This window comes from Drosophila subobscura, chromosome A, assembly GCF_008121235.1.
Source record: "Drosophila subobscura isolate 14011-0131.10 chromosome A, UCBerk_Dsub_1.0, whole genome shotgun sequence".
Lineage (NCBI taxonomy): Eukaryota > Metazoa > Arthropoda > Insecta > Diptera > Drosophilidae > Drosophila > Drosophila subobscura.
Genome location: NC_048530.1, coordinates 23398766 through 23424756, shown reverse-complemented (window position 1 = coordinate 23424756; position 25991 = coordinate 23398766). Strand labels below are relative to the sequence as shown.

Below are 25991 nucleotides of genomic sequence, written 5' to 3'. Positions count from 1 at the left end.
GCTTTACGGTATATTTCGGTATATTTAAGAGGTTCGTACGGTATATTTTATCGGTACATCCGCGGTCACACTGTATAACAAAACCCAATCCCAATTTAAATTTAAATAGCCTTAAAATCGAAGTAATAAGCTTCTCAGGATGCCCATCTACGAGAGTGTCATGCAGGAGAAGCCACCAATCGTCTTGGACATTGGGAATGCGTATACAAAGTGAGTCACACTCAATATGATGGAGAAACTGTTGTGGATGATATCATCATTGGGGTGTCTCGTCTGTTTTTGAAGGCTGGGCTTTGCTGGGGAGGCGTATCCACGGAAAATCATGCCCACGGAGGTTGTACTGACAACGACAGGGATCACGAAGCGGCTATTTGACTATGAACAGAAGGATGAGCTGTACGACCAAATCATTGACTTTTTGCAGACGATATTCTTCAAGTAAAACAAATCGAAATTTTGCATTGAGGCTGAGGCTGAGCTGACCATTTGTTGCTTTCCAGGCACCTGTTGGTCAGTCCCAAGGAGCGAAAGTTTGTGGTGGTGGAGAACATATTTGGCCAGACAGTGGTCAGGGAGACCTTGGCGCGGGCACTCTTTGTCCACTTCGATGTCTCGTCGGTGCTGTTTGTGCCGGCTCATCTGATAGCGCTGTCCACGCTGGCAGTGGCCACAGCCGTGGTCGTGGACATTGGCTACAGCGAGACGAGCATCATGCCCGTCTTTAGTGGAGTCCAAATCATGTCTGCCTTCAAGGACCAAAGCTATGGAGGCAGCGCCATACATGCGGAAATCAAACGGCAGCTGCTGGAGACGGGCGTCAAGGAGTCTCTGCTCACAGAGAGCGTTCTGGAGGACATCAAAGTGCGAACATGCTTTGTGAGCACCATGGATCGGGCACATTCTCGCTCCAGGGGCGACGAAAATGCGCCAAAGCCTCCGCCCAGCGTGGACTACATCATCTGTGATAATGATACGATGGTCGAGGTGCCCGGCCTCCTTCGGGAGACCGTCTACGAGATAATGTTCGAGCCGAACAACGAGCGCGACAGCCTGCCGCATCTCATACTGCGCTCCATTCTCGACTGCACCCTGGACGTGCGGAAGCCCCTGGTCGAGAGCATTTTCCTCATCGGCGGCGGCTCCATGGTCCAGGGCCTGCTGCCACGCCTCCAGCAGGAGTTGCAGCACCTCCTCACCAACGATCCCTACTACGCCGAGCGCTTCCACGGTGAGCTGCAGTTCAAGTTCTTCAATTCCATTGGCAAGCAGAATTTCACCGCCTGGCTGGGTGGCGCCCTGTGCGGCGCCACAGATCTCATCCAAACACGATCCCTGTCCAAGGAGACGTACCTGAAGAACGAGCATGTCCCCGACTGGAGCAATCTCTGCGACAATCGGCATGCGGGCTCATAAAGAGCGTGTGCATGGCTGAGGCTGAGCATGGGAGGGAGCCAGCGAGAAATTGTTTTTAAATTATTATCAGAAAATGTATTTTTTAGCTTGATCTGTATTATGCGTGATGCTTAAGTGATGCAAGAGATTAGATTATAAAATACAAACCATAAAACATGTGACTTTGAATGTCCTTAAAGACGCCAGCAAGGCGCAACTGCACATATTTTATGGCTTCGAATAAAATCTCACGAAGAAAGACAAAAGGACCGAGCTCTATCGGGTGAAAAACAAAAGGAGGAACCTTTGCACCTATTTAAATCGGTTTTTAAACTATTTCTGCTGCTTCCACTCTTCCATTAGAGCTTTGTCTCGCACCTCGTTACAGACTGAATACTTCACAAGTGAGATGGGAGCAATGTAACGTCTTAGCTTCCGCAATCTGAATTCAGGAATCTTCAATTCAGGAATTGGTTGGGTTGGTTGGTTATCCCCTGAATAAAGTTTGCGGTTCTCTTTTCGAATTTGTAAATTTATTTCAAATTTATTACCTCATTTCGATTTTGTTTTCTTCTTCGGGGATGTGGATGGGGATGATGGTTTTGGGTGTGGGGAGTCGTTCTTCGGATTTCATTTAGTTTTCAATATAATATATATACAATTCCTGGGAATAATATATATACTACACTCAACTCTAAGTGTGTGTGTGTGTGTGTGTGGGGGTTTCTTTCTGTTCATATACAATTTGATATATTATATTATATAATAATAATTCGTAATCGTTGCCTATCAACTAAGCCTAAGCGTAATTTCATAAGTATTCCTTTCATAAGTAGTACAATATATATATATATATATATATCGGTATATATATATATATAAACCACAATGTACATACATATGTACGATGCACGTACTGAAATTTAGATAACTCTATTATACAAAGTGGAACCTGTGGGCTGTGGGGGCTCTTAGGGGGAAGGGGAGGGAGCACATGGGAAAGCACAATTCATCATTTTGCATTATCTTTTGCCTATATATAAAAAGTGTTAGTGTGTGTGTGTGGCTTCGTGTTCGCGAGTGTGTTTGTGTGTGAGGCACAGGCGGATTAAGAGCCCGGCTTAATGGCCGACTCATGTCTCATGCCTCTTCTGAACGTAAGCGTTTTTCGAGTATTGGCATTATGGTTGGTATTATCGATCCCATTCGACTCTCTCTCCCTATCTCTTCTCTTTGTGCAGTAGGCAAATTTAACAAATTCCGAATAATAAATAACAAGGCAGTGGACAAGTCCCTTCTTCACTGCATGGATATAAAATAATAATAATAAGAGTTAGGAGCGATGGCTTGGGCGTGGCGCATGGGGCATGGGGGAGGGAGGGGGACCTAACTAAACTAATTTTACTGGATAATTAATATAATAAATAATTTAGAGTTAAAATTTCATCATTCTTTTTTTTTTTTAAGACTGAACTGGGACTGGGCTGGGGCTCTGGGTCTCTGGGAGTGCGCCGCCATCGTTTTCACGCGCGCTTCATCCTCTCCGGAAACGGAGAGCAGCAGCGGCTCCATCTTCTTAGCTAGTTAACTATTACTTTAAGTTCAGTCGTCGCTAGTTTGGCAGCCGAGGTGACCGTGGCAATGCCCGTCGTGCCCGTGCCAGTGTCCGTGCCCGTTCCCGAGTCAGCAAATGGGACTGGAACTGGAACTGGAACTTCAACCAGAACTGGACCCGCCACGGCTGAGGCGTTTGTGGTGGTGGTGGTGGTGGTGGTGGTGTTGGTATTGGTATGCTTGGTGACCGCTGCTGGCTTGGCTGCTGCTCCTCCGCCGCGGGGCCTTCGTCTCCTCCTCCTCGGCGGCCCCTGTCACTTGTCCGAACCAAAGAGCTTGGTCAGATTGGCGTTTTGATTGCTATCCATGATGTTGTGGCTCGTGGTGCCCGTGCCCGTGGACTTGAGTTTGTGCGGCTGCATCGGTGGCAGATTGGCAATCTGCACCTCATGGCGGAATAATTGGTTCACACTGCGCCCCACCAGCTGGGCGGTCAGCTTCTTGAATATATCCTTTTTGGCGCGATCGACCTTGTTCCCCTTGACGGGGGCCACGGCGGTTTTCTCATCGAACTTCTGAATGTCCGCCGCATTCACGCTGGGAATGTGTTGTAGCACCTCGCTGAGTATCGGGAATTTGGGGCGCAACAGCTCGTAGAATTGCACACCCAATGTGATCAGGCCGGACTGGTTAGCCTCGTGCTGTCCATGCACCTGCATGCCCTGTAGCACGGCCGTGAACGCGCTCACCGCCTTGTTCTCGTCCATCAGATGTTCGGCGGCCAGGAAGCGCATCACTGGAGCCGCTATGTTGACGGCCTTCATGTTCACCATGCCGTCGTTCCAGGCGATCGCCTTCAGTAGGGTCATCAGGATGTAGTTGCCGATGAAGTCGTTGCGCAGCAACTTGCCCCCCAAATCGCTGATGATGTCCGAGAGCAGGGCCGACTGTGAGGCCCGCGACTGGGGCGCACTGTCCATCGAGTGCTCCTCGTTCTCCATGGCCACAACATTGGCGGTGCCGCCGCCAGAGGCCACATGGTCGGACCCAATCTGGCCACCCACCAGCGCTATCTTCAGCACATCGAGATACTCACGCGTCAGTGTGCGATTCAGCTGGTCCTCGAGCACCTCCTGGGTATCGTTGACCTCGCCCGTCAGCTGGCCGCTCTCGTACAGCGATGATATGTAGAGCCAGCGTCTGGTGAGGCGTTCGCACATCAGCGGCGTCAGATGAGCGAACAGCGGCACCAGCACATCGTCGTAGAAGATGGGCGGGCAGGAGTAGACGAAGGGCTTGAAGAACACACGGATGATGGGACGCATGCGGTAGTCCGGAATGATGTCCATGCAGCTAAAGACATTCGTGATGATCGCACTCGCCATGCCATTCAATTGGTAGAGATCGCGCCCCAGCGATGGTCCCGCGGAGCCCATCAGATGGTAGCACCCCTCCGTGACCAGCATCATGAATGTTTGCATCTTCTCGAAGGCGGTGGGCTCCCGCTTGATGGTGGTGTCCAGGGGATCGGCTGGCAGCGCACAGATGCCCATTAGCAGCTTCTTCTCGTGCTCGAGCATGCCGTGGATGTTGCGATAGCCCTCGGAGAGGGCGGCCAATGCCTCGGGGGTGAACATCTCGTTGAGGACACGCATCAGGTTGAGGACGTGGGAGAGCACCGGCACCACATGCTTCGTGGCCGGGTTACGGCAGATGGGATTGCCCACCTCGGTGCAGGCGATCACAAAGCCACCGCGCTGCGCACGATCCGGGTCGTCGGGCCATGTGCATCGCTTGACCACGCCCAGGACCACATGGAGGGCGTCGATGATGCGCGACCGATTCGGAACCGCCGGATCGCTGTCAATGGCAAACACGGGCGGCTTGTCCAGGCCGACGAAGCGCATGAAATGCAGCGCCGACTTGAAGGCATCCTCAAAGGAGAGCCACTCGGAGCGCTTCTCCAGGACAATGTGCTCAATGAACGCCGTCTGGCGTTCGTAGTCGCAAAAGTGATTGGAGATGAGGATGAGGGCCTCCTGCAGGGTGGTGCGCATCACGCGGCACAGCTGGTGCCGGTTGGGCTCCTTCAGCAGCAGCTGCACGTGATTGTTGATCTGGTCGAAGACGGGCAGCAGCAGCAGCGGGTATTTGTGGGCCAGCTTGACCAGCAGAGAGGCGGCATGGCGGCGCAGGTTCTTGGCCGCTTTGACCTGCACCTTATCCAGCTCGTTCGGTGGCTTCAGGACGAGGGCGCGAAAGATCTTGTCGAGGACGCGGGGCAGCAGGGTGACACCGTTCATGGCCACACAGTTGTTGGAGGTTATCTGGCACGAGGACATGCTGAGAAAGACGAACAGGGCCGATATGCAGGAGAGCAGAATCGAGTAGATCAACGGATTTGTGGTCTCCAGCTTCAGGCAGTCCTCCAGCAGACGCAGACCGGCCGGCACCGAGGGACGCTCCGAGACGAGCAAAATGCGGCTCAGCACACCATCCAGCACGCTCACGAGGGCATCCCACTCGAGGTAGACAGGATCCAGCACGCTGCACGACATCCCAGCGCTCTCGGCAACGGCATTGCGGAGGCGCGACTGCAGCCACTGCTCACAGAATCCGTAGGTGACCAGGGGCTGGACGAGGGTGGCCAGGCGAAAGATCTCCAGGAAGTCGGTGCGGCAGCGGAAGAAGTACAGCGTGAACTCCTCCTCGCTGTCGTAGTCCATGCGGATGTACGACTCCGTGGTGAGGCTCGTGGGCGAGCTGGCCGGCGGATACGGCAGCTTCACAATCCGCGGCGCAATCGTGTGGATCAGTTTGGGAATGTAGTTGATCATGGCAAAGTCCTTCGAGCAGAGCTCGTGCTTCAGCAACAGCTGCCAGATCTGTGCGGCCCCATGGGCAACGCTCAGCGATGGATGCTGCACCAGCAGCAGCAGGCACTCGAGCATTATCTCCAAGTGCACGGGCCGCTGTGTCGACTCGTCCTTGCCCCACAGCGCCACCAGCTGCTGGTTCATGCCATTGAGCACCGCCAGCAGCTTCTTGAGGAACAGGTGCTGCTGCTCGATGGCCAGCGAGGAGCTGGTGTCGGCCGGTATCTGGCTGGATGAGAATATGTAGCGCAGCGGCTCCTCGTTGTACAGCTGCATCAGGGGCTTACGCTCCTTGGCCTGGCCCTTGCGATTGGTGATCTGGGCGAGGCATTCGGCCGCATTGCTCTGGAATGCTTTGTCGTTGAGTAGAATGCAAAGGAAATGCATGAGTTTGCCGTTGTTGGACATCACGTGCTGGATGCTGACCCATTCCACAAAGCCGCTCAATGTGAGGAGCACCATCTCGACGACACGGCTGTGGGCATTCGCCTTGAGGAAGTTGCCCAGACGCGTGGTTTCGCGAAACGCCGTCACATGCTGCTCCACCAGGCGCAGAAAGAACTCAAAGATGTCGTTCATGTTGTTGTTGAGCGCCTGATACATGTCCTTGCGGCGCTGATTCGACTCGATGGTCTGCAGCAGGGCCACATCCTCGACCAGACGCAGAAAGACCATCAGCACCAGCTCCGTCTGGGCCTCCCCATTGGTGCAGGCGGCACTAAGCTCGGGCAGCAGGTCGGACCACTGCTGCGGCCACTCGCGCTTGATCATCTCGACAATGATCTTGGACAGGGCGTTCTTCAGGGGCAACAGCGATCGATCCTCGGCGGGGCCCACACCGATGTTCAGCATCTTGATGGCATTGTCCTTGATGTAGACCTTCTCCTCGTGCGTGATGCAGTTCCATTTGTATTTGATTGTGTACTCGATCAGTTGCAGACCAAAGTGACGCACCTGCTGATTAAACTGGGGCGAGCCGGCCAGAAGCAGGCCCACCTGTGCACAGAGCGGGGACTCCTCCTTGAATCGCTCGCATGCCATGTAGGCCTCCAGGCGAGAGTTCTGCTGCGTCATCGGATGCATTATCACCTCCACAGCCTTGGCCAGTTCGGCAGCCAAGGCCTCGGTGTCTGCCTGGTGTGCCATCGCTAGCTGTAGCTGCCTCTCTGCAAATGGAAGTGGAAGCGAAGGAAAGCGAAAGGGGAATTTAGTTGTTGCACTCTCCGCTCCGCATAGCATGTGATTGCAGATGATTTGCGATGCCTCCGCCTGGCTGTGGCTTGACTCGACTTTAATTTCAATTGGCACCTCGACTTACCTCTGCTGGCCCCTGCCCTCTGCTCAATATTAGTTTCTGCACCGTTCCTTTAATTTTAGGGCGAAGAGTCTGCCACTGCTGTTTTGCCTTCCTCTTTGTTGTCTCTTCGTCGGTTCGTGCTTCGTTCTCGTTTTCGCTACTTTTTCTTGCCAATGCGGTGCGATTAGAAGTGTTTGTTGTTGTTGGCCTCGCGCCGTGGCCTGTAGCTGTCGCCTTCGCTTCGTTTCGTTTCACTTGGGGTGCAGGTAATTTTGGAAAGGATATGAAGTTGGGATCGCCCGTGTGCGCCAGTGAAAACCTCGTTGAATGGCAAGTGTTTCACATTTGAATTCATATATATATGTCTATATAGCCCACCCAAATGGCTTTTCCGGCTAGGTTCGGGTCGGTTTAGGGTTGTCAAAAATATATCATAATATCAACATATCGATATTTTTTTCACCATAAAAATATATTTATATTGTGATAATTGTTTTGACAAAATATCAATGTATTGATATTTCTTTGCGATATTTTTTGATATTTGATATATATTGTATTTGTGGTTTGGTCCCAATTACCACGAGGGCCAACGGAAAAGACCTCCGCAAAAGAATTTGTTATCAGAGTTTTCTAGAAAATTAGGAAAGTTCAATTTATGCAGCAGTGGTTTTTGTGAAATGTAAGGTTTCTGTTTTCTTTATGGGAATTATTTATTTCCGCGGCGCGCTGAATTGAATTTTAGCAAGTATATATATCAAATATATCGATACTTTTGCACTATTATATTTGAACTTTTGCATGGTTGCAATTTTGGATGGCTTTTTTAGAATTTACTCCTTTTTGGGAGTTCAGGGAGAACAGAGAAACATCGATGGTAATGTTAGCCCCTTTTCCACCAGTGGGTTTTAAATAAACACCCATATTATAAAACTGGAATTTTAGCACAATTCAGGTAAAGGATATCGAGGTTATATTTATTTTGAGTAGAGAGGATGGTGCTACAAGGCATTTACAAAAACAAAATTTTTCTCAATGTTTAAGTCAATGTGTTAAACTTATAAAGTGGTGGGGTGTTACGTGGGCTAAGTTCAAGCATGAACGTATTTCGATATATAATTACGGTATGAGAAGGTATATTTAGGTATATTTTTTATGCTCATGCGGTATATTTGATATTTTAGTATATTACGTTAAAATAATCATTCCTATTACTTAATTCCTTAGAATTTATTCTCTGCTAACAAACCACAGGGTGACGCATCCACAATGGCAGCCGCATCCTCGCCCCCGAATACAGCTAACGAGAAGTCCACCAAGGAGGTGGACATCTACCGCGATACCTTCATCCGTTACATGGGTAAGCCGCTGAAAGTGGAAATTCCACAAACCCGTTGGCCGTGGGTGACTGACACACTGCTCTTTCAGGCTACAGCAATGAGATTGGAGAGGCCTTCAGACCCCTGGTGCCCAAGTCGATTGTGGCCGCCTCCTACGGCATGGCCATTGGCTACGTGTGCACAGACACCTTCGATAAGTCGCTGCGCCTGCAGATGGCCGGCGCCTCCAATCGCGATGTCGGCATTTTGGCCGGCGATGTGTTCAGCTGGCAGATGATGGCCTCTGTGATCATTCCGGGCCTGGTCATCAATCGGTAAGCGGGCAAGGCACCTGTACTGTACTCTCCCAAGGCTCATCGACAATTCTCTTCCAGAATCACTTGGGCCAGCAGACTGATGCTGAGCAAGGCGCCAGGGGCCATTGCGAAGACGGTGCCCACGCTGATAGGACTGGCCAGCATTCCCCTGATCATCCATCCCATTGATAGTCTCGTGGATCGCCTAATGGATGAAACTTACCGCAAAAAAGTGCGGTAGTGAATGCCTTGCGCTCCGCACTCCTACTCCCTGTCCCGGTGATAGTCTGTAGCTCTTAAGCATTGCCAAATGACAAATGATACATGATACATGCCAGTCTGCTCTGCATCGTAGATGCCAGCCAGGGCCTTGACCCAAATGCAATTTGAATCAATTCGTAACACGTAACACGAAACACGTAGATTAAATTTGATAAATTTACGTTTTATTGCAACTGAGACAACACGGACACTCCTCGAAAGGGATTTGGGGGGAGGGCCGAACAGGGGGGACGGGGGGTGAAATGTACAATATGCTTTACAAAAATAACTCTTCTCTTTGCACGCATGAGGCCACTGGTGGAATGCCGCTCGATTGGTGGACTGGCGGGGACTGCAACTAGTTCTCGTCCTCGTCATCGCTGTCAATCAGATAGGGACTGTCGAGAGCACCCAGGCCAGCGGCCACGCCGCCCTCATTGGCCGTCGACAGCTTGGTGCGAAGCATGTGTCCGGCCTGGTAGTTGTGAATGATATGATCGGCATCGCCAATGACCACCCCAAAGATTCCCAGCTCGGAGACCATGTCCACAATGGTGGGCGGCATCTCGGCACCGGGACGCACCATATATCCCTTGGTCAGGGGCGGATGTATTAGGTCCATAAGAATCCAGGCCGAGCGCTCGACGCGCGACATACGCTGCAAGGCACAGAAGCGATTAGAGAAGGATTTTCGTGAATCATGGGGCTGGATCTCACCTTGAGGGCATCTGGAATGTCCACGCCATAGACATTATTGCCACCGCCCTCGCGTTGCGGCTTGAGCACGAACTTTTCGGGTGTGCGCAGGGCCATCTCGTAGGTGGCATTGCCTGCCTCGTTGTCGTCCAGCGAGTAGAGGCCGGTGAAGATTTTGCCCACCGCCTTCATTTCCTCCGGATCGTTGATGAAGCGCTCCAGCACCGCCGGCTGGGCCAGCGCCTGCTGCACCTTCTTCGTACCCGCCAGATGGTACTGGATCGACGGACACTTAATGGCCAGCGACGTCTCCATCAGGTAGCGGGCATCCCACTCGTCCTGCGAGTGATAGTGTCCGGGCTCGTAGCCGGCACGGAAGTAGATCACAGCCACCTCAAGGCCACCACTTCTGGAGGAGAAACAAAAAGAGAAACATGGATTAGAAAGAGACCAGAGTCAGAAGGGTAATCGTACGTACAGCAGGAGCTCCTTGTTCAGGCCGAGTTTGCCCTCGCGATGGACATCGGTGAGGGTGCGACGCAGCACCTTGATGTGTGGATAGGTCTCACGGATGTAAAACTCGTGGAAGCGCTGGTCGCAGATGTTGTACGACACGTCCTCGATGATGAACAAGATCACGGACTGCGGCTTGGCATAGATGTCCCAGGCCTTGACCATTCCGTCACAGAGTCCAGCCAGGGCGTTGTTATGGGGCATCTAGGGAAAACACAGAATTAGCTTAAGGAATTCTGAATATGGAGACGGGGAGTACTCACATTTGGCAGCTTGTCGGCATGTCCCAGTTCCCTCAGCACAAAACTGATTTGGATCGCAGCAGAAGATTGGAGCAGAGAGAGAGAGCAGAGAGAACAGAGAAGAGAGATTAGCATAATTCTGTGCCCAGGCCAGCGACCAACAACAACAGCAACAGACAACAAGAACAACAGGTGAGACGGGGGGAGGGTTTAGGGTTTTAGGGGACAAAGTTAGTTACATTTATGCCACAAATAACATTTGTAGTAAGAGATAATCAATGGTGTGGATGTGTAAATGGGTTTGGTGGTGTGGCTGAGGCTGGGGTTGAGGGATGGGTGTGGGATAGAGTGGGGTTTTAGACATGGTAGAATGTAAGATGCGCAGAAACACCCGAAGGTAAGCTGGGAGGAAGATATTATGGATTATTGAACAAGCCATTCATGAAGAGTGCATGAAGAGAGGGTACCATGAGGACAGACGTTGCACATAGGAGTGGTTAGGTGTGTGTTTGGGGGGGGTCGCGGCATGCAAGACACAACAATAGAACAGCATCAGAGAAAGAGAGAGCGAGTAGGAGAGAGTGATAAGCCTCGATCTATGGAGATTCTACTACATTGAAGATTCTACGGATGAGCTTTGGTGTGTGCGCATGAGTGGCAATGCTTGGGGGGGAGTTAGAGGGGTTTGTTGCAGGTGTGTAGGTGTGTGTGTGTGTGTGTGTGTTTTTGTAAGTGTGAGAGTGATAGATAGAAGAGCGCTTAATACTTCTGCAGCTGCACCAAGTGTGTGGCAATGCCACCGAAACTGGAGGCAACCGTGTTGATTTCGACCTGCTTTATGGCACAGCCCTCGTACACGTGACCCAAATAGTCGGAACGCAATAGGCCGATGCTATTAGCCTGTAATTATGATCATTATACATTATATATATACATTTCACAGCAACAAATTCCCTTACATGCTAACTAAACTTAAGCCAAATCGAACAAGAAACATATTTAAACGAAAGTGAGAAAAAAAACAAACTAATTGTATTGATTGATCAATAAATCAATCAAAATGTATTTTGTTGCGCACCGTCCTCCCACAGTCTATAAATTATATATAGAGAGAGAGAGAGAGAGAGAGAGCGATAGAGAGATGGAGAGCGAGAGATGAGGCACAGTTATAAGTGTGGAGAGTGGAGTGGAGAGTGGAGAGTGACAAAACTCTGGCGATTGGCATGGATGAATGGAATGCGAGGGGTTATATGAAGTCTTCAGATTTGTATTGAATCAGCTGCCCATATCTAACTCTATTCTATACCAAGGTCTGTTTCTGCTCCGTCACTGCGCAACCCCCCGCCACGATGACTGCTTTTTTCGTATTTGTTTTGCTGTGTTGGTGTGCGGAGAAGGCAACAACGATAAGCCAGCAAACAGCAAAGCAGCTGATCCACAATGAGTGGCCACATTTTTGTTTTGTTTTGCATTTTGTATTTTGAATTTTGTATTGTAATTAGAAACCAATTAAAGCAAAAACAGCAACAGCAGTAGCTCTGGAACTATCCATTTACTCGCATTTACCGAAGCTCTCTCCCCGTCTTATCTCTTTGCGTTCCAAATGAATGTTAAGCAATGTCAGCTGGCATTCTACTCTATTCCTATCTACTCGCACTACTCTTGTATTTAAAATTTCTCTAGTGGGAGGTGCACACACTTCTCGAGATATATTCTACACGTGTCTCCGCTCTGGTCATGCGGGGAGGGAGACACTGCCACTTACAGACACTTGCAGAAAGGCACAGAAAAAAACATGAACGTTATGGGGGAACTTGGATGATCTGGTTAAAGAAATGTCGATTAGTTGGCTGCTTTGATTAGAGGTTCAAGCGGGGGATGCGGGCGATCGTCGGAGGAGGAGGCGTAAGGCGGAAGGCAGCAGAGCAGAGCAGGCGACAGACTCAGCATTACTCAGCATTCTGTAAAGGGTGGTGCGGTGGGGCGACTCAACCGAAAATGAATCAATCAAATTAATTAGCAAAATACATTTAGAAATTAAAGATATGCACACATACATACATATGCATGTAGGTGTATTTATAAGTAGTTAAAATTCAAACGGAACGGAGAACAAAAGGAGTTTTAGCTTAGCTTCCAGCTTCCCTCCGATTAGGCTACAGGAAGGACACTACAAAGGCAAGCACACACGAAGCGCAGTGAGTGAAAGGACTAACACAGCGGTTGTCTACGGGTTGTTTTCATAAAGGAACAGTGATCAATGACCAGTGATCAGGTTATCAGGTATCAGATGTGTGTGTGTGTGTGTGTGTGTGTGTGATAATCTATGATCTATGGGTTGGGATGGTGGATTGATGATGATGGAGTGTGGATGTGTGAAGGTGGAGGATTTGTTGGGTGACAGTGACAGTGTTGTGAGGTGTTTTGTGGGTGGGGGCTGGTGAAGGGGGACAGCACCTTTGTACGGTTTTACTTGCTGGTCCCAAATGGCCAAAGCCCGAAGCTATCGTATTGATCTCGACCTGCTTCCAGCAGCAGTAGGCCGCCGCCTTGCGATCCTTGGATGCCACGGTAGCGGTGCTTACACCAGAGACCGTTGCTCGACTCAGCTGCTCATTCCGCTTGACCGCCGCCTCTTCCTCCTCCTCCTCCATCGTTTCTGCCTTAGCCCTGGGCTTGCCGCCGCAAACGCCAACGCCAACGCCTCCTCCGCTTCCAGTCCCAGCAGCAACAGCAGCAGCAGCAGCAGTCGCTTGACCATCCTCGCCAGCCTCTCCTCGCCATAGCAGCGCCTTGGGCGAGAGCTCCGGGCATCCGGACTCAAGCATTAGGTCGCTGCGCAGCATCCCCAATGAAGTGCGCTTCGGGTGGCGATTGTTTGATTTGTTTGTTTGATTGATTCGTTGGTTGGTTGGTTGGTTGGTTGGTTGATTGGAGCAGTGCAGAGCGATGCAATGATTTACGGATAATGGAGCAACAAATTGTGGTTGAGTTTGATTGATCAATTTGGACAGATTTCGTGTTGATTTGGTGTGTGTGTTGGGTGGTTGGTTGGGTGGTGGTTGGTGGTTGGTGGTTTGTGGCGGTGCATTGTGCCGGGTTAGATTTGTTTTGGTTGAGTTGAGACGCCGAGAAAAGCAGAATGCAGAATATATGTGAAATTAATTTCGTATTAAATAATAAAATGCGAAAACATATTAATTATTCAATAAATAAAGACGGAGAGAGAGAGAGAGCAACAGCAGGGGACGGGGTCTGAAAGATGTGGAAAAGGGAAATGGGACCTGGGGCTCTGGCATTCACAGAATTTTGTAGATTTACAAGCTAACTGATCGACTGGCGATAAGGAGGCCGCTCCTCCAGGATGCGCGCATAAATTTCGCGCGAGATTATCTGAAGCTTCCACTATGCACAAGGCTATGGCTATGGCTATGGCTGGGGGCGATTTATGGATGGGATGGGATGGGCGATAAGATTACACCGACTGACCGACCGATGGGCGGTGGAGAGGCCGCAATAAATTAATGAGAAACCACCCACTGGCCTGCCCCTGCCACTGGACTAGCTCTAGCTCCTGATGGAATGTCTACAGCCCGTGGCTATGGCTATGGCTTTGGCTATGATGAGGTGTGTACTGAAGGGTGGCTGTAAGTGTGTGTGTGTGTGCTCGACTGTGTGTGAATGCGGATGGAGGAATGCATGTGTAAGTGTGGGTGTGGGTGGACGCAACGAAGCAGAAGACGGGGTCTCACCTGGGTGAAGCCATGGGCCAGCACTTTGCGATAGATGTTGAACAGATTGGCGGTGAACTCATCCACCTTGATGGTCTCCGCCAGTGTGGTGGTGATGAACTCCTCATCGTGGGCCACATTGTGCATCAGACGGTTGATGATCGGCTGCAGGGCCACCGCCTTCTCGAACTCTTTGCGCGGAAACGAGGAGGGGACCAGCACAAACGGAGCAAACTGTTCAACGTACCACCAGGGCAGGGCATAAGCAATTAGCATTTGGCTGCGTAGCGCTCTGCCGCTCGCTACTCACGTTCAGGGAATCTTCGCTGAAGTTGCTCTTGGAACGCATCGCCGCACCGTGCATGATGGCATAGTCCTTGGCCTTGGCCGTCACCTCGATCAGCTCGTCCTCGGGCAAAGGCAGGCGGATGCAGTTCCGCAGAACGGGTGTGTTGGGATCGACCGACATGGTTATGATTCTGCTTTAGCTTCGGATTCTGGGATGTGGCTATGGCTGCTGCTGCTGCTGCTGCTGGCTGAAAGTACACAAGCGATGGTCAACGACTTTCCGTTACTGCGACTTGGGGAGAGTGACTCACATTGGCCGCCTGTTCGTCGAGAAGGCTCGCTGCTGAATGCCAGCAGTTACAGTCAGTAGGCAGTGGGTGTGCTTGTGGAAAACGCTATCTAACGCTGCCGCCGACTCTATTTCGTCACCGGTCGCAAGCCCTCGCCGCTCTGCTCTCGCACTCTCTGCTTGGGTCTGGGCTGTTTCTATGGTTACACTCGTCGTCCCTTGCGGTCGGGTGCACAACAATTTTGGCCAGTTATGGATTGGATTGGATTGTGTAGTGGAATTTACAAATTATATCTCAAATTGACGGGGGGTGGGGGAAAAAACTTAAACAGAAATTTTCAACAAAACCAAAATACAAGTGTGACCGCGGATTTATCGATAAAATATACCGTGTGGCCCACGCAGATATACCAAAATATACCTTACAATTTTCGAAATATACGGTATGTAGAGATGAAAGTCATATTCCTCAATTTGTTTATTCGATTTAATGTTACAAGCTGACTTTACCAATGTATCTAGCTTATATTAGAAATAGAAGAAATAAACGATTGCATGCAATTTTCCAATTTGACAGTCACCCGAAAGCCGGAGCATGGTGAAATGAGTTCACAAACTAGTTCACAACATTAGCCTTTTAACCCACCATCGCCTCCAACATGGCAAAAAAGTAGGCCAAATTTATTTTTCTACATTTTTCTTACTTAAATAAGAAGAAGAAGAACAAAGAAGAAGTTTTGTTTAGTGTTGCGTTTTCAATATTAAGTGGAAAATGCAAAATGTTACAGCTGCCGGGAAATTTATATATTTTTGGAAAGTTTTCTACATGGTGAAAACTGGGTAAATATGTAGATCAGCAGAGACACCTGATGTTCATTTCCTTGCATGGTGGTGTGGCCGTGCACGAATAAGGTGATTTGTTGGCCACACTGGCGCAGTGGCAACAGCTTGAATTTTGCCCGGTCCCCCAGCGGGCGATTTGAAAATCTCTTGTGTCTCGTGTAAACTCCAGATAGAGTTTCGCTAAGATGGAAACCAGACGAGACGAGACGATACCCCGTATCTCGTTATGTGTCTGATGGAAGCGTAGCCTGATTTCGTGGATTTTTTGAAACAGCGGACAGCTCAAATTCAAATAAATAAAGTCAAACGTGCAGCGCATTCGGGATGTGGCCACATCTGGCTGTGTTAAACGATTGTAAATACCAGGCGGCTGTGATAAGCTGTGGCCAGCCCCCATCCCCTGGCGCTCTGCGGGACTCCAGCACGCTTGGCGGCTTTCTGGGTCACAGCAGAATCGAATAACACTTTTACTTTATGGCTCGGAATCGCCGTGGCCGAGGCTGTCCATATGCATTTGCCACCATTTTGCTGCAACTGCAACTGCAGCAGAGTGCAGCATCCCAAGACACAGACGCACACACACAAGTACGCACAGGGGCCCTGGGATTGGTCTGTGGCTCTGATTTGCTGCTGCCTCATGGGAAAAACTCGTTTTGTGGCGATCCCGACTGCGCCAAGGCGGCACTTGTTGCACTTGTTTTTCCAGTGGCACACTGTTTTGTGGCAGCGAGGGGGAGGCGGCATGCGGGGGCAAATCCAATTTCACATCTAATTTAAATATTTTGTGCCGCATTGTTGCTTTTTTGGGTAATTTTTTGATTCGTTTTCGGCATTCCTCTGGCTGCAAATAAAATAAAAAAATCATGAATATCATTATTAAGAGATACTCTCACATATAACTTATTGATTTGTGCGGCAGAAAGGAAAATAACAAATAATATGCTCACAAATTTAATGCACGAATTAATTATAAATTCCGTTGGGCACCCGTTGGGTGACCGCTGCTCGGGCGCCCGTCGTCCGTCGCCCGCTGTCGGACTGTTTGCTGCGAAAGCGGACAGCATAAGCACCAGTTGATAAAACATCAGCCAAATATCATGATAAATACTTGTGTTTTATCGCTCTTTTCTTCTTTTGGTTTTGGTTCGAATTTGACGCGAAAGTTCTTTATTTATGGCCGCCACTTCGCTCCACACGCCACACGCCACACGCCCCATGCTCCATAGACGTTAGCCAACACTGACCTGAGATGCTGCTAGAAATGCAGTTAGGCATCGCGCAAAGAGTGAAGAAAGTGCGTACCGGCATGCAAATGAGAAGAAATTAACTATTTTCGGTGCCGCATTGTGCGTGGCTGTTGCTGCCACATCACATAATTGAATTCTAATTGCGTACTTGATGAACTTTCTTGGTGCGTGCGTCAATTTCCATAGAGATTGGAGCATTGCAGGTGAGCGATCCCATCTGTGAGCATGTTCATGTTCATGTGTGTGTGTACGTGTGCGTGTTCGTGTGTCTCTTTGGGATGTTCGTACAGTGGCGTCCGCTTCTAACATGCACACCGTATGTACCTCCACTCACATTTCATATCGCCTCTGCACAATGGACAACTATTGAAGCTCCGCGATACCAATTGTGGGATATTGTGAGTTTCTGTGTGCTCTATGAGTAGAGACCGTTTCCCCATCTAATATCGTTTTGGGTGAACTCTAGACGTATCCAAGGGAGCGTGTGGTGTGCCTGCAATCAGCACTTGATATCTGGGCTCTCTCTGCCAAGAACAAGGTGTGTTCTTGTCACCGCCGTTGTCGCCGGCTACTGTTACGGTTACTGCCACTGGTTCTTCAGCTACAATGTACTCGAGCTGCTGCTGGTGCTGCTGCTGCTGCTGCTTCTGGCTTTCTGATCAACGTGCGAGAGGCGAACGACAGCCTCTACATACAAATGGAGATGGACGCTGGACGCTGGACACCGAATAGAGGCTGGGTCTGGCCCAACTCTGAGATGTTTGTGATTTAATGGCCTCTTTGTTATTCAAGTGTGCAATACCATCTCTGGCATTGCCATAGGGCATACGATCTTTTCAGAGAGTATCTGTAAGCAGCGCACTCCACCCAATCCCAATCCCAGTCCCAGTCCCAGTCCCAATCCCAGACCCAGTGCCAGTCCCAATGGTCACTACTTATTATGGTGTGCTGAAGAACCCAACCTCCTCCTCTGGCGTTTGCAAATTTATGATGTTTCATTAGCATGCACAAAGAGTGGACAATAAATGGCTGGGGCCACAGCATGGACTGACGGACAGACAGACAGACAGACAGACGGGCAGAGAAAAAGTGTTCGCTGTGTGGAGATCCCGAGCTCTCGAGCTCTCGAGCTGCTGCTCCCCCCCGGGGCTTGCAGATCTAAGCAGCTCTGACTAACTTAAGTTAGTCACTGGGTTCGGGTCAAGTTTGTTGATTTGGAATGCTTAGCGGCTTTCGTTGGCCTCTCATAATCTCCCCGCGAAGCGAATTCAATAAATTAATTGAGTTTTTCTGTAGAAACTTTTGTACCGCAAAAGAAATCTGCATAACTGCTTCATCGTCGCTCGGTCGCTTCTCTCGCTTCTCTCGCTTCTCTCGCTTCTCTCGCTTCTTTCGTTTCTTTTGGCCAAAAGGTCAATTTCGCTTTTTTTGTTGTCCAGCGCCTGAACTTTCGCACCACGTGTGGCATTCCATCTCCATCTCCATCTCCATGCCCATCCTTTGTGCTCGAACAAATCACAAATAAATCATTCGGAACGAAGCAACTTTCAATGGAAGAAAGGAATATTTTTGGCTTTCATTTTAGGTGCCATTCCACAGGGGATAGAATTTCTATTTTAGGATGCTCAGCGGATCGATCTTTAGCTGCGACCCGAGACTGGCGACCTGCGACTGGCGTAGGGCTCAGCCAAACGGTTTTATGGGTGACGTGACCCATAAATGGCCCTTTGGCATGGCCAGAAAAGAAACTTTCATCCGCCTTGTTTGGCAAATCCCAGAGCCCCCTTCCATCCATCCACAAGTAGATCTGCGCTCTGCGGGGTTATTAATGATGGTGTCGATCCATTGACCCCGCCAGAAAGCCACAAAGCCACAAAGCTGCTCCCCAAAACAAGTTCTAGAAAGAAAGCCAAAGCCATAGCCAAAGCCAAAGCCAAAGCCAAAGCCTGATGCTGTCTTGGCTGATGAATAATTCAGAGCCCTCCGGTTCGGAGGAAACCGTTTTCGTATTTTCGCATTTTCGTATTTCTGGTACATTTCTGACGTTGCCATTTGGTTTCTTTTGGCAATTAGCTGTGGGTCAATAGGTCCGCGGGCGAGCTAATATAAGTCGCGGCCGGAGCGTCGGACAGCTCAGTTTTAGACGCGAGTCGAGATGAGGAATAGCTGCGCTTGGGCCCTGCTGGCCACCGCCGTGCTGTGGCTGGCCTTGGCCGTCACCACCACCACGGCCGAGACAATGATCGAGGTGGACGAGAACGGGGAAGAGTACGAGCTGAAGCGCTTCTACATCCAGGGGCGCCAGCTGACCGGCGACGGCAGCAAGTCCCAGTGCGTGGTGACACGCCGCAAGCGCTCCAGTCGGGCGGCTGCCCTGCCACAGTCCGTGTCCGTCAGCTCGCAGCAGTTGAGCGTGGAGCAGCTGCCCATCGTGGAGCATCGCGAGGGATCTGCCACGATTGGCGCAGACCACGAGAGCGGCGGCACCAAGCGGCGTTATGTGGCCTTCACGGGCGTGCACCTGGAGCCAGCCGACGCGGAGGATGAGCACAATGATGATGCGGACAATGATGGCAATGAGGATGATGATGATGATGATGAAGATTTCAACGAGAGCGAGGATCAAGAGGAGCAGCAACCCAAGGCCCAGTCCCAGTCGCAGTATGTGCCCGCCGCCTTGGCCCTGCCATTGGCCCAGACGAGCGCCTCGCATCTGCCGCACGGCGTCAGTGTGGTGGCGAATGCCGCCAGCCAGGCCAACGTGGCCGGAGACGCTGGCATTGTCGTCGTGCAGTCCCACCAGCCGCCCAAGGTCAATCCCGACACCCACGCCGTCTTCGAGCTGAAGCCCGTGCAGTCGGACGCAGTCCACGGCAGCGCCAGCGCCAGCGCCAGCGGCGTGACCACGGTCCAGGGCTACTACCCGTTTGTGGCCGGCAGCCACGCCAACTGGCAGGAGTACGGCCTGCCCGGGGACGCGGACGAGGACGATGACTACGAGGAGGAGGGTGAGGAGGACTACGACGACTTCTACTACGGCCAGGGCGGCTACTTCAGGGACCGCCCCGGCTACCATCCGCTGGGCGAGTACGACGAGGAGCTCATCACCGAGGACAGTCCGACGACCACGACGGCCGTGTGGAGCACTGGCACCGACGACGACGACATTCATCCCGTCATCAATCAGGCCAACTCCAGGCCCAACAACAACAAAAAGAACAAGAACAAGAACAAGAACCAAAGGAACAAGAATCAGCGGAACAAGAACAAGAAGCAGCAGCAGCAGCAGCAGCAGCTGAAGCGCAAGCAGGAGCTGGCAGAGAAGGAGCAGGAGGAGGAGCAGCACAGCCAGGACAATGTGAGCGTCAAGGAGCAAAAGCAAAAGCAAAAGCAAAAGAAGAAGCCACAGCAGCAGCAGCAGCAGCAGGAGAGCTCCTTGGATGTGACCAAGAGGCCCATGAAGAAGCCATCGTCCAGCAGCAGCAGCGGCAGCAGCAGCGGCAGCTCCGTTTCGGTTTCGGCTTCCTCCGCGGGCAACACGGCCGCCGTTTCGGTGATCAGCTCCAGCGGGGATCTGGGACCCAACACGAACAAGAACAAGAACAAGAAGAAGCGGCCCAGTGGCTCCGGCGGTGTGAACAAGCGGAAGACCAGGCCCAGCAGCAGCCAGCAGAAGAAGAAGCGTCCAGGAAGCAGCAGCGGCAGCGGCAGCATCTCCAATGGCAACAAGCGGAGACGCCCCCGTCCCAACTCGAGCAGCTCGAGCAGCTCCAGCAGCATTGGCGGCTATCGTCGTCGCCGCCCCCAGCAGTCGCTCAGCCAGCAGGAGCAGAAGGAGCGTCGCCGCCGCCAGAAGCAGAAGCAGCAGCAGAACCAGAGCCAGAACCGAAAGCGCCAGCAGCAGCAGCAGAAGCGTCGCCGGCAGGAGCAGCAGCGCCGCCGCAGGAATCGCAACAAGAATCGGCAGTTCTACGGCGATGAGCCCATCATCAATTGCATTTACATCAACAAGGATCCACCCACGACCACCACCCAGCGCCCCTTCTGGAATATCCTGGGCCGCGACACGGGCAGCAATGATCCCACACCAGCCGCCGCAGCAGGAGCAGCAGCAGGAGCAGCAGCAGGAGGAGCCAGTGCCAGCGATGAGGACACAGTGGATCCGGTGGCCAAGCAGGCCGTGCTGCAGGCAGTCAGGCGCAACTTTGGCGACTTTGGCGGACGCAAGCGAACCAATCAGAGATTTGTCTCCTAAACATGGCTGCAGATCCCATCCCACCCCATCCGATCCCATCCCAGAGGTGCCGTAAAAGCGCCCCGAAGGATGTGTGTGTATCCTTGGTGTAGTTTTTTTTTTGTAGCCCCCTAGCCTTAGTTCTCTTTTTTTATCGTATTTATTTATTTATTGTAATTGAAAGAACTTTTCGTGTTCGACGTCGATGAAAGTGCTTTTACCTGGCGACACGTGGACACAAGTTTGCTTGGGGGAGGCTTGCGGGAGGGTTCGCCTCGCGGGTTCCGTTTGGGGATGGATGCACTCAGCCACCCTGGCACCCTGGCAGTCTGGCACTCTGGCAGTCTGGCACTCTGGAATTCAGGCATTCATTATTGATTATTCTCTGGCCGCAGGGCCACACGGGGAACAGAACAGGTGTGTAACCTGAATCTGTCTCCTGATTCCTGCCCCGCCCTCGCCATCGCCATCGCCTCGCGTGTCCTGCGCCCAAACTCAACCCCCGGGACAGACGACATGAGAGAGATACATACGTGTCCGGTCCGTCCCGGATGTATCAGTGCACACCGAAGCACAGAGCACGGAGCACACAGACATGGACTTAGCAGAGAGTCTCCCGCACACACACTCACACACACTGAACGCTGAAAGTTTGCATCCACTTGCAGTGACTCACTGTGCCTTGGATCGATGGCAGCAGCCAGGCAGCTGCATTGAGTGCAACTTGCGCTTGAAAAAACTATCTAAAAGATACAAACACACAGAGAGAGAGAGAGAGAGAGAGATGAGCGGACACGGACACGGACACGATGAGGCGCACTTTTCTGGTCTGGCTTCCCGCCCAATGTGTAACTTTTAGGTGGTAAGTCCTAACTCGGGGTATTTCCCATTTGGAGCACACTTTGGCACCCACGCGACACGCGGGAGAGCACCTCGGTCGGCCAGCTCTTGGGATATTCCCTCAGTGCGAAAGTTTGCTGCAGAATATTTCATTTATTTCTTTGCACAAAATTTGATGGGCAACGTGCATCTAGATCTAAATTTACTCATTCATAGGCATCCTTTTATAGGATTCTAAGTGGGTTCCTTAAAGACAGCCCAACGAACTCTTAGCAGCAGCCTTCGCACAATCCCACACAGCTTTCCCATGCATCTACATCCGAAGAGGTCTTTTGTGAAGGGTATTCAGTGTGCTACGCCCCTGGATGATGTCGCAGAAAACAAAAAGCGTGTGCATACGGGACACAATGGCAGGAGAGGCATGGCCAGCGGGAGAGAGAGAGAGAGAGAGAAACTGGTGGGTGCGGAAGTGGAGAAGGAGGTGGTGCCGAGGCCAACATTCGGCAAAACGCTTTTAGCAAGTCATTCTAGAGGGGGCTCGGGTCTGCGACTGGAACTGGAACTGGAACTGGGGATACGCTGCGGACATGCAAGGGATGAAACGGACTGTAATCTGTTCTTTTTTCCCCACATGGACACACACACATGCATGTGGGGTTCGTTGGCTGTGTGTGTGTGTGTGTGTGTGTGTGTGTGTGTGTGTGTGTGTGTCTGTGTGTGAGGCAGAAAACCACACAAAGTGCAACTTTCTGCAAGGCAATATCCCATCTGGCTCTGGTCGGAGGAGGGAACCAGGAAGGAACGCAAGGAACCAGCGGTAAGGCCTCCAAGAATAAGGAAACTTGTGCTCAAATTATGGCCAAATTCTTGCCAAATTCCCACTACCAGTCGAAAGTCTTTCCCCGTTACTGTTTGAGCAATATTCCACCATCCATTTCCATTTCCATTCCCATTCCCATTCCCATCTTTGTTTCCGTTTGCTTTGCTTTTCTCACGAATCTTCGTTTTCCGTGGGCTTTGCCTGGTCTTGGGGTCCTAGGGGGTTGTTCGCTTTTTACTGGGGGGGAGGGCAGGGAGGTTTGAGTCACTAAAATATCCTGCGACGGTTGCAACTTTATTTCTGCTTACTTTTCCCGTTTTCCCTTTTTCTCGTTCGTTTTTTTCTGCTCTGTGTCTGAGCGCACGCAAATGTTTGCGCGGGGCAAACACAATTGCAGCGAAGGAGGAGGCTTTGCCACAGCGTGGGCAGGGGGAGGGGGAGGTTGTCCTATCCTGGGAAATATCCTTGACCATCGATCTGGAGCAACAGCAGCCAGAGCACGGCTCCCACACAGCTGTGGTCAAGCGGGAGTCAATCGTGCGCGGAGTCTGTTGGCCGCCAACTGATTTATGGACACTTAAGGACGCACCCCACCTCCTGCGTGCCACTTCATTGCTTCATCCCCATCCCCATGCTGTGGCCAAGGTGTGAGCAGCAGATTGGACACTCCGGACAGATGTTTCCCTGCCCTGATCCTTTTTTTATGAGCGTGGGCTGCGAGTTTGGGTTTGGGTCTGGGTCTGGGTCTGGGGTTCGTGGCTGCTGCTGCTGCTGCTGCTGCCCTCGACCTAGTTACGCAATGATTTGTCCGATTGTGGGCGTGTCTGCGTGCCTCATAAAACCCTCGAGTGATAAATGAGTGGCAGGGGAAAGGTGCGTCTCTTTAGCCATAATTGGCTGCCTAATTGGTTCATTGACCAGGTTCATTCGGTGCGTAGGTGTCGCTCCGAAAGGGAGAATCATTTTAGAAGATTAGGGAACTTCCATTCGAGGCAGAAACTGTACGCCAGGAGACTCCACTCCACTCCTTCCTCTCCTCTCCTCTGCTCTGCTCTCCTCCCTCTCTGCTGGCTGTGCTCTCCGCTTTTCAGCTGTCGTCTGAGGGATGCTGCAAGGACAGCGCGTCCCGATCAGACCCGATCAGACCCGATCATCAAGTTAATTATAAAGCGGCTGCGAGGCCTCAGCTGTCCGGGAGTGGCTCTGGCTGTGGCTGTGGCTGTGGCTGTGGCTCCCTCAGTCGCGCTAAATTGGAGCCGAATGTGTGGCATGGGCCAGTGTCTGGCTGGGGCACGGCACGAGCCACAACGAACCGCAGAAGTGCAGCTTGCAGTCGGCCATCCGAGTGGGGAAAGGGTCCGTCTTGAAGGAAGAAAGGGAGCGGAGTGAGTGCCAGGAACAGGTCTCGCATCATCATCATCATCATTGGAGGGGGAAGGGAATGGGAATGGGAATTGGAATTGGAACATTCATCCTGCCAGAGGACAATGACGCTGCTGACGATGATGTTGCAGTTGCAGATCGAAATTGTTCAGGGGCAGGGGCCGATGATCTCCCTCGCGATCTCACTGCTGCCGCTGCTGCTGCTGCTGCTGCTGCTGCTGCTGCTGCTCTGTGGCACGGGGCACGTGCCCCTTGGCTCGTTTATTTACGATGCCTCGGATGTTGTCTGATGTGGCTGCAAGGATGCAAGAATGCCTGCCTGCAACATGCGCGTGCCGTTCGAGGGATTCTCAATGCACCTGTTGGGCCCATTACCCATTTAGGGTGCCGCTTCTCGGGAAGACAGCAACACAGCAACACAGGAGCCAAGGAACCAAGGAACAGGTTCATCGCCCGCCACTCTACCTGTGGCAACCGCCTCCCTCTCCCTTTCCCTCTCTCTGGCTCTGGCTATGAATGATGCAGCATCAGGATCGGTTTTATTCAGCCCAGCGGCAGGGGAACAGTTGCCAACCGCCAAGGACATGCAGCAGCAGCAGCAGCAGCAGCAGCAGCAGTTGCAAGTGCAACTGGAATTAGAGCCATTCGAGGATACTCATGCACACGGAGTCTAGGGGGAACAGCTCGTTCGAGTTGATGCCGAGAGGCCTCTCCAGGAATGGTTCGCTGCTGCCACAGAACACTGCACTTTGGGTACACAAAATAGAAGCCACTTCGATCTGTCAATGCATAGCCCCATGGGTTGGGGCACAGAGCACTGTGGAGCAATCGCTTCCTGCTGAAGTGGAGAGTGCAGAGGGTCGTTGAAGCCTTAGAGGTTCTCTGTCTTCCAATCTTCCAGCATGTTCGTGCAAGGATCTGCCCGATGTACGTGTAGGAAAAAGGTTTTCCACACTCTGAACCTTAACAGCAAACCCTTCTGTCTGTCCGTCTCTCTGTCCGTCTGAGGCCAGCAGCAACTGATGGCCAGAAGGGGAAGCCCAGAGGCACAGGCAGAGTCAGAGGAAGCGGGAGAGACATGTGCATGACTTCTTAATCTAATTTAGCTGCAATGTCGGGGACGTTTTAATAGGAAAAAGAAATATAATAAAAACGAGAAAGAGAGGGAGAGAGAGAGAGAGGGAGAGAGAGAGAGAGAGAGGAAGAGGGCTGAGAAAAATAAGGAAAACCTGCGGGAATGCCAGGACAGCAACAGCAAGAGAAACGGCAAGAGAAACACCACAAAGCACACAGCCAGAGGGCCTACAGTCCAGAGAGCAATTAAAGAAAACGAAACGATGGTCATAATGATGATGATGATGATGGTGATGGTGAGGGAGAGGGAGAGGTAGCTGCTGGCTGGAAGATACTCGCACAGATGGAGGTAGGAGATGGGCATGTGGTGTGGGTTATGGGGTGTGGGGTGTGGGGTGTGGGGCGAGCACAGTCAACCGCAGCGCCGGAAGTGCTGCACAAAGAGAGAAAGAGATAGATAGATACGAAGATACAAAGAGATGAAGAGCAGACCAGGCCAGGCCATCGTCGATTTGGGCAAGAGCCGAGACACCGAGACACCGAGACCGGGGCACCCGCGAGATCTCAAGACCAAAGTCGGGGGCATCTTCCTCATTTATCCAGCCATTCATTTGTTGTTGTTGCTGCTGCTGCTGCTGTTGCTGTTGCAGTTGCATTTCGCGCTTGAGAGGGCACGTGCCCCTGTGCAGTCGTCGGTGAACCCACATGACATTTTTGTGCCCCCCCTCCTACAGGGTACGCGCACCCCGAACGTCGCTCTGCTCTGTCTCTGCCA

At 51.5% G+C, this 25991-nt stretch overlaps 5 protein-coding genes across 13 annotated transcripts; 3 read left to right on the top strand and 2 right to left on the bottom strand.

The window, feature by feature from the left end:
• The first annotated feature begins 64 nt into the window (after window positions 1-64).
• Window positions 65-1574, top strand: LOC117903216 (actin-related protein 10). The gene is made up of 3 exons (XM_034815117.1): window positions 65-210; window positions 286-438; window positions 501-1574. Exons 1-3 carry the CDS (start codon window positions 140-142, stop codon window positions 1411-1413), a joined length of 1137 nt encoding a protein of 378 aa, XP_034671008.1. The 5' UTR covers window positions 65-139; the 3' UTR covers window positions 1414-1574.
• Window positions 1575-2547: 973 nt separating this feature from the next.
• LOC117903213 (exportin-5) lies at window positions 2548-7536 on the bottom strand. The gene is made up of 2 exons (XM_034815103.1): window positions 7141-7536; window positions 2548-6988 (listed from the first exon to the last, which is right to left on the bottom strand). The coding sequence occupies exon 2, from the start codon at window positions 6966-6968 to the stop codon at window positions 3261-3263; it is 3708 nt and encodes a 1235-aa protein (XP_034670994.1). The 5' UTR covers window positions 6969-6988; window positions 7141-7536; the 3' UTR covers window positions 2548-3260.
• A 790-nt stretch (window positions 7537-8326) lies between these two features.
• Window positions 8327-9164, top strand: LOC117891788 (mitochondrial fission process protein 1). The gene is made up of 3 exons (XM_034797463.1): window positions 8327-8479; window positions 8548-8773; window positions 8834-9164. Exons 1-3 carry the CDS (start codon window positions 8389-8391, stop codon window positions 8994-8996), a joined length of 480 nt encoding a protein of 159 aa, XP_034653354.1. The 5' UTR covers window positions 8327-8388; the 3' UTR covers window positions 8997-9164.
• Window positions 9165-9311: 147 nt separating this feature from the next.
• On the bottom strand, window positions 9312-15121 carry LOC117891759 (glutathione synthetase-like). 9 transcript variants are annotated; one of them, XM_034797379.1, is made up of 8 exons: window positions 14798-15120; window positions 14509-14734; window positions 14220-14432; window positions 12925-13328; window positions 10489-10531; window positions 10191-10429; window positions 9734-10118; window positions 9312-9674 (listed from the first exon to the last, which is right to left on the bottom strand). In XM_034797379.1, exons 2-8 carry the CDS (start codon window positions 14665-14667, stop codon window positions 9375-9377), a joined length of 1743 nt encoding a protein of 580 aa, XP_034653270.1. In that variant the 5' UTR covers window positions 14668-14734; window positions 14798-15120; the 3' UTR covers window positions 9312-9374. The 9 variants fall into 9 exon arrangements, 8 of the variants coding, with proteins under 8 accessions (XP_034653270.1, XP_034653291.1, XP_034653280.1 ...); XM_034797400.1 differs by lacking the exon at window positions 12925-13328 and adding an exon at window positions 11234-11367 and having other exon boundaries at window positions 14798-15113; XM_034797389.1 differs by lacking the exon at window positions 12925-13328 and adding an exon at window positions 11234-11367 and having other exon boundaries at window positions 9734-10121; window positions 14798-15112.
• A 3899-nt stretch (window positions 15122-19020) lies between these two features.
• On the top strand, window positions 19021-21120 carry LOC117903273 (probable serine/threonine-protein kinase mps1). The gene has a single exon (XM_034815176.1). It carries the CDS (start codon window positions 19021-19023, stop codon window positions 21118-21120), a length of 2100 nt encoding a protein of 699 aa, XP_034671067.1.
• The last annotated feature ends 4871 nt before the right edge of the window (window positions 21121-25991 follow it).